The sequence below is a fragment of the Triturus cristatus genome, chromosome 7 (genome assembly GCF_964204655.1).
Source record: "Triturus cristatus chromosome 7, aTriCri1.1, whole genome shotgun sequence".
NCBI classification, from domain to species: Eukaryota; Metazoa; Chordata; class Amphibia; order Caudata; family Salamandridae; genus Triturus; species Triturus cristatus.
The window spans coordinates 1559576937-1559585282 of NC_140590.1; the positions used below are offsets into that span (position 1 = coordinate 1559576937).

Consider the following 8346-nt stretch of genomic DNA (forward strand, 5'->3'; position numbering starts at 1 on the left):
CTCTAGAACCACTCCATAGATAGAACCAACGCATCACACTATCTGTTGATAAAACCCACTCTAGAACCAGTCTCTACCTAGAGCCAACACATCACACTATCTGTTGATAAAACCCACTCTAGAACCATTCTGTAACTAGAACCAACGCTTTACACAATCTGTGGACAGAACCCACTCTAGAACCACTCCATAGATAGAACCAACGCATCACACTATCTGTTGATAAAACCCACTCTAGAAACAGTCTGTCACTAGAACCAACGCTTTACACAATCTGTGGACAGTACCCGCTCTAGAACCACTCTCTAGATAGAACCAACGCATCACACTATCTGTTGACAGAACCCGCTCTAGAACCATTCTGTAACTAGAACCAACACTTTACACAATCTGTGGACAGAACCCACTCTAGAACCACTCTCTAGATAGAACCAACGCATCACACTATCTGTTGATAAAACCCACTCTAGAACCACTCTCTAGATAGAACCAATGCATCACACTATCTGTTGACAGAACCCGCTCTAGAACCATTCTGTAACTACAACCAACGCTTTACACAATCTGTGGACAGAACCCGCTCTAGAACCACTCCATAGATAGAACCAACGCATCACACTATCTGTCGATAAAACCCACTCTAGAAACAGTCTGTAACTAGAACCAGCGCTTTACACAATCTGTGAACAGAACCCGCTCTAGAACCGGTCTGTAACTAGAACCAACGCTTTACACAATCTGTGGACAGTACCCGCTCTAGAACCACTCTCTAGATAGAACCAACGCATCACACTATCTGTTGATAAAACCCACTCTAGAACCACTCTCTAGATAGAACCAATGCATCACACTATCTGTTGACAGAACCCGCTCTAGAACCATTCTGTAACTACAACCAACGCTTTACACAATCTGTGGACAGAACCTGCTCTAGAACCACTCCATAGATAGAACCAACGCATCACACTATCTGTCGATAAAACCCACTCTAGAAACAGTCTGTAACTAGAACCAATGCATCACACTATCTGTTGATAAAACCCACTCTAGAAACAGTCTGTAACTAGAACCAGCGCTTTACACAATCTGTGGACAGAACCCGCTCTAGAACCACTCTCTAGATAGAACCAACGCATCACACTATCTGTTAATAAAACCCACTCTAGAACCAGTCTGTAACTAGAACCAGCGCTTTACACAATCTGTGGACAGAACCCACTCTAGAACCAGTCCGTAACTAGAACCAACGCTTTACACAATCTGTGGACAGAACCCGCTCTAGAACCACTCTCTAGATAGAACCAACGCATCACACTATCTGTTGATAAAACCCACTCTAGAACCAGTCTGTAACTAGAACCAGCGCTTTACAAAATCTGTGGACAGAACCCACTCTAGGACCAGTCTCTACCTAGAGCCAACGCATCACACTATCTGTTGACAGAACCAACATTAGAACCAGTCTCTAGATAGAACCAACGCATCACACGATCTGTTGATAAAACCCACTCTAGAACCAGTCTGTAACTAGAACCAACGCTTTACACGATCTGTGGACAGAAACCCCTCTAGAACCACTCTCTAGATAGAACCAACACATCACACTATCTGTTGACAGAACCCACTCTAGGACCAGTCTCAAACTAGAACCAATGATTTACACAATCTGTGGACAGAACCCACTCTAGAACCAGTCTGTAACTAGAACCAACGCTTTACACAATCTGTGGACAGAACCCGCTCTAGAACCACTCTCTAGATATAACCAACGCATCACACTATCTGTTGATAAAACCCACTCTAGAACCAGTCTGTAACTAGAACCAGCGCTTTACACAATCTGTGGACAGAACCCACTCTAGGACCAGTCTCTACCTAGAGTCAACGCATCACACTATCTGTTGACAGAACCCACGCTAGAACCAGTCTCTAGATAGAACCAACGCATCACACGATCTGTTGATAAAACCCACTCTAGAACCAGTCTGTAACTAGAACCAACGCTTTACACGATCTGTGGACAGAACCCACTCTAGAACCACTCTCTAGATAGAACAAACGAATCACACTATCTGTTGACAGAACCCACTCTAGGACCAGTCTCTAACTAGAACCAACGCTTTACACAATCTGTGGACAGAACTCGCTCTAGAACCACTCTCTAGATAGAACCAACGCATCACACTATCTGCTGACAGAACCCACTCTAGAACCACTCTCTAGATAGAACCAACACATCACACTATCTGTTGACAGACCCCACTCTCTACCTAGAGCCAACGCTTTACACAATCTGTGGACAGAACCCACTCTAGGACCAGTCTCGAACTAGAACCAACGCTTTACACAATCTGTGGACAGAACCCACTCTAGGACCAGTCTCTAACTAAAACCAACGCTTCACACTATCTGTTGATAAAACCCACTCTAGAACCAGTCTGTAACTAGAACCAGCGCTTTCACAATCTGTGGACAGAACCCACTCTAGGACCAGTCTCTACCTAGAGCCAACGCATCACACTATCTGTTGATAAAACCCACTCTAGAACCATTCTGTAACTAGAACCAACGCTTTACACAATCTGTGGACAGAACCCGCTCTAGAACCACTCTCTAGATAGAACCAACGCATCACACTATCTGTTGATAAAACCCACTCTAGAACCAGTCTGTAACTAGAACCAGCGCTTTACACAATCTGTCGACAGGACCCACTCTAGAACCAGTCTGTAACTAGAACCAATGCTTTACACAATCTGTGGACAGAACCCACTCTAGAACCGGTCTGTAACTAGAACCAACGCTTTACATAATCTGTGGACAGAACCCGCTCTAGAACCATTCTCTAGATAGAACCAATGCATCACACTATCTGTTGATAAAACCCACTCTAGAACCAGTCTGTAACTAGAACCAGCGCTTTACACAATCTGTGGACAGAACCCGCTCTAGAACTACTCTCTAGATAGAACCAACGCATCACACTATCTGTTGATAAAACCCACTCTAGAACCAGTCTGTAACTAGAACCAGCGCTTTACACAATCTGTGGACAGAACCCACTCTAGAACCAGTCTGTAACTAGAACCAACGCTTTACACAATCTGTGGACAGAACCCGCTCTAGAACCACTCTCTAGATAGAACCAACGCATCACACTATCTGTTGATAAAACCCACTCTAGAACCAGTCTGCAACTAGAACCAGCGCTTTACACAATCTGTGGACAGAACCCACTCTAGAACCGGTCTCTAGATGGAACCAAAACATCACCCTATCTGTTGACAGAACCCACTCTAGGACCAGTCTCTAGATAGAACCAACGTTTTACACGATCTGTGGCAGAACCCACTCTAGGACCAGTCTCTAAATAGAACCAACGCATCACACTATCTGTTGATAAAACCCACTCTAGAACCAGTCTGTAATGAGAAACAGCGCCTTACACAATCTGTGGACAGAACCCACTCTAGGACCAGTCTCTAGATAGAACCAACGCATCACACTATCTGTTGATAAAACCCACTCTAGAACCAGTCTGTAACTAGAACCAGCGCTTTACACAATCTGTGCACAGAACCCACTCTAGAACCAGTCTCTAGATAGAACCAACGCATCACACTATCTGTTGACAGAACCCACTCTAGGACCAGTCTCTAGATAGAACCAACGCATCACACTATCTGTTGATAAAACCCACTCTAGAACCAGTCTGTAACTAGAACCAGCGCTTTACACAATCTGTGGACAGAACCCACTCCAGAACCAGTCTCTAGATAGAACCAACGCATCACACTATCTGCTGACAGAACCCACTCTAGGACCAGTCTCTAACTAGAACCCACGCTTTACACGATCTGTGGCAGAACCCACTCTAGGACCAGTCTCTAACTAGAACCAACGCTTTACACGATCTGTGGATAGAACCCACTCTAGAACCAGTCTGTAACTAGAACCAACGCTTTACACAATCTGTGGACAGAACCAGCTCTAGAACCACTTTCTAGATAGGACCAACGCATCACACTATCTGTTGATAAAACCCAGTCTAGAACCAGTCTGTAACTAGAACCAGCGCTTTACACAATCTGTGGACAGAACCCACTCTAGGACCAGTCTCTAGATAGAACCAACGCATCACACTATCTGTTGATAAAACCCACTCTAGAACCAGTCTGTAACTATAACCAGCGCTTTACACAATCTGTGGACAGAACCCACTCTAGGACCAGTCTCTAGATAGAACCAACGCATCACAATATCTGTTGACAGAACCCACTCCGGGGCCAGTCTCTAACTAGAACCAACACTTTACACGATCTGTGGAAAGAACCCACTCTAGATAGAACCAACGCATCACGCTATCTGTTGACAGAACCCACTCTAGACCCACTCTCTAGATAGAACCAACGCATCACACTATCTGTTGACAGAACCCACTCTAGAACCACTCTCTAGATAGAACCAACGCATCACACTATCTGTTGACAGAACCCGCTCTAGAACCACTCTCTACATAGAACCAACACATCACACTATCTGTTGACAGAACCCACTCTAGAACCAGTCTCTAGATAGAACCAAGGCATCACATTATCTGTTGAACCCACTCTAGGACCATCTCTTGCTAGAACCAACACATCACACGATCTGTGGACAGAACCCACTCTAGAACCACTCTCTATATAGAACCAACGCATCACACTATCTGTTGACAGAATCCACTCTAGAACCAGTTTCTGGCTAGAACCAACACATCACACGATCTGTTGATAGAACCCACTCCGGGTCAGTCTCTTGTTAGAACCAAAGCATCACACGATCTGTGGACAGAACCCACTCTAGAACCACTCTCTAGATAGAACCAACGCATCACACTATCTGTTGACAGAGTCCACTCTAGAACCAGTTTCTGGCTAGAACCAACACATCACACGATCTGTTGATAGAACCCACTCCGGGTCAGTCTCTTGTTAGAACCAAAGCATCACACGATCTGTGGACAGAACCCACTCTAGAACCACTCTCTAGATAGAACCAACGCATCAATCTATCTGTTGAGAGAACCCACTCTAGAACCAGTCTCTAGATAGAACCAACGCATCACACGATCTGTTGAACCCACCCTTGGACCAGTCTCTAGCTAGAGCCAACACATTACATGATCTGGTGATACAACCCACAAAAGGACCTGTCTCTAGCTAGAACAAACGTATAGCATGATCTGTTGACAGATCCCACTCTAGAGCCAGTGTCTAGATAGAACAAACGCATCACACGATCTGTTGGACCCACCCTTGGACCAGTCTCTAGCTAGAGCCAACGCATCACACGATCTGTTGGACCCCCTCCAGTGCCAGTCTCTAGGTAGAACCAACGCATCACACGATCTGTTGAACCCCCTCCAGTGCCAGTCTCTAGGTAGAACCAACGCATCACACGATCTGTTGGACCCCCTCCAGTGCCAGTCTCTAGGTAGAACCAACGCATCACACGATCTGTTGAACCCCCTCCAGTGCCAGTCTCTAGCTAGGAGCACAGTATCACATGATTCTGTTGACTTAACCCACTCGTGACACAGTGTAATTAGAGAACCCTTGATGGCACCGGGTATCGATACAATTCACAAGTGAAATAGCTAATGCACAGAACCCTCTGCAGTCTTAAAACAGAACCCAGTCTAGAGATCTCTTCAGAAAACCCATTGGCAACACTGTCCCTAAAACCCACTCGTGACGCACTCTTCAGCCAGAACCCACCCCGGACAGCATCTAGAAATAGCACGTGCTCGGTGCAGTGTTTAGGCGCGGCCTACAGTCGGTAGCGAGAGCCATCGCTGACAGCCTGTAGTCAGGAACTAGAACCTGGAGGTGAACCCCCTCATTATACAGCTTAGAGAGACAACCCGCTGCTGACCGTCTCCAGAGAAAACATATTGCCGACAGCCTGATGTTAAAAGGTAGTCCAGACAATCTCTTTGGACCTCACTCACTCCACAGGTCCTAGACACAGGCTCTAGACAGGACCCACTTTCAGCAGTCTCTAGAGAGAAACATCAGCTCTTAGAATGTTGTTAGAACCTACTCCAGACTGTCTCTAGACGACCCCAACTCATTATGCAGATTATAGACAGGAGCCACTTTGGCAATCTCGACAGAGAACGTATTGATGACACAGTCTGTCGTTAGACCGTAGTCTAGGCAGTCTCTTTAGGAACCCAGTCATTGTACAGGTTCCAGACAGCAGCCGTCTCTAGAACGAACCCACGAATCAGGGACACGCTCTATTTCTAGAATCTTATGCTGGCCAGCTTTGCACCCAGTGCTGGCACGGCGGCCGGACAGAGCCCACTCCTGACACCACTTCTGCAGGGAGCACATTGCTGGCACGCCGGCCCACTCGTGGCACGATTCTTGGACCGAGTCCACGCGTCAGGCGGCGCGAGCTGTTGCATCCCTGGCTCTCTCGGGAGCACCGGGAAGTTGCAGACGCACTGGTGCACTCAGAAGTCACGCTCGTGCAAGGAGACTTGGTCGCGAGCTGCATGAGGACCACTACCTCACAGGGGGTGTGTGGGGGAGGGGGCATCCCGGATCTTGGCCCTCTGTGGCACTGAAGAGATGGTGCCCCTGTGCGCCCCTGCCACGCCCCCTGTGAGACCCAAGAATGGATGTACCTGCAGCGCACAGGCGAACTGCGTGCTGGAGCCACGCTGCCAAGGCCGTCCATGCCTCCGACCACCTTCTGTCACCCTCGTCACACGGCTATAAATACACATAATAGGACTTTATTTAGCATCCGGGGCTGCCGCACAGGGAGTGTGTGAAGAGGTAGCGGGGCACGTGCAGCTGTCCCTGGGGTACCTCGGGGAGGGCTAGGTGGCACCCCGGCTCCTGGCACATCTATGCCACCCTCAAAGAACGATCAAACTCACCTCTACTGCCCCCCTGGGGAACTCTACATATGCCCCCATTCACCCACGCTGCCCCTAGGGGGTTCTTACTGTGTATCCTGGCACCCACCCTTGCTGTCACCCAAGGGGGCCTGGTTGTAGCCTGGCAGTGCCCACTTCCACCGGCACGGATATTTCAGCCTACCCACAAACTCACTTCTGTGGTGACTTAGGAGGCGTCTGTTGCTGCCCCACAGTCACCTCTGGTGCCCCCTGGGTTCTGCCTGCGCACTTACACGTACCCCTGCTGTCCTCCAGTTGGCATAGGTGTGAGGCCCTCCATGCACCCAGAGGCAGGCCACTGCCGCCCCCCTCACCCCAGGGAGGGGAGGAGGGGGGCTCTGTCTGCCTCTCCATACACATACACCTGTCACCCACCCACCCCCCGCCACCCTCAACAGAGCTCCGCGTGCCCTCTGCCCCTCACCTCGGGTGTCTTCTGCGGGAAGGGGGGTAGGAGCTGGGCACTGCCTGGCACCTGCATCTCCCAGCACGCCTGTCTCGTCTCGGCAGAAGCCCCCTCCTGGCTCCGCTCCAGCTCGGTCAACGCTTGCAGACAGGGATGTCACCGTGAACCTCTGGGACATGGTGCCCCCCGGTGGGGTACGGAAGGGGTGGGAGGGGTGGATGGGCAGCTGCCTCACCGCCCCGGTCCCCACACGAGAGGCTGTCAGGGCAGACCTGAGATTGCTGCTGAAGCTGGGGAGATGCTGAGAGCAAAGCCTGCTCCTTAACAAACACCGGCTCTCGGCGCCCCCCACAGGGTCCTAGCGCCCACCCGCCCTCCGCTGCCACCGTGACAGGGTCCTAGTGCCGATGCAAGCCCTCTCCTGTCACCGACTCTGATTTCATCCTCCACAGCTGCCTTTCTATAGGAACCTACAAGAGTGGGAGCAGACAGTCTGCAGAACTTTTATTGTCTTAGCATCAAATGGTGCTGCCCAGAGGTGTGAGACTCCACTGGAGTCCGTGACGTCATGGAGACTGACCAAGGGTGGACGGACTGCTGCTGGAGGTGAGATGCAGCGACAGTTAAAGAGGCTTGGGATGTCAGAGGGTCTGACCCTCTAGTTTCTTTCATGTGTACCAAGACTCTGCCCATTATTTCTGCTAACATTAGAAAGTTAATTTTCCCACCTTAGGCACTGCGTTCAAAACTGTGATGGCCTGGAGTTATTAATTTACCCTTTGTCATGAGGTTGGCTTTCAGCCAGTGCTGATGTTTTCTCCGGCAACAGTGTGCATGGTGCGAATGGAAATGCTGCGTTTGCCATAATAACTACTGGCCTACGGCTCCCAGCATGCTGAGCGACAGGGCCATCTTAACAGCATTTTAGGGCCCCCGGGCAAACCAGTGCACCGGGCCCTGCCTACACAACCACTCGCAGGAATAA

At 49.3% G+C, this 8346-nt stretch overlaps 1 protein-coding gene across 2 annotated transcripts in view; it reads right to left on the reverse strand.

Annotated features, from left to right (window-relative positions):
* The window catches only part of SLC12A5 (solute carrier family 12 member 5), a 1098594-nt gene extending 1090925 nt beyond the window's left edge, over positions 1 to 7669 (reverse strand). For both annotated transcript variants that reach the window (XM_085619360.1, XM_085619359.1), the window contains exon 1: positions 7380 to 7669. In XM_085619360.1, the coding sequence (XP_085475486.1) occupies positions 7380 to 7539 (160 nt within the window). In that variant the 5' untranslated portion in view covers positions 7540 to 7669. The remainder of the gene's footprint in view (positions 1 to 7379) is intronic.
* Positions 7670 to 8346: the final 677 nt, after the last annotated feature.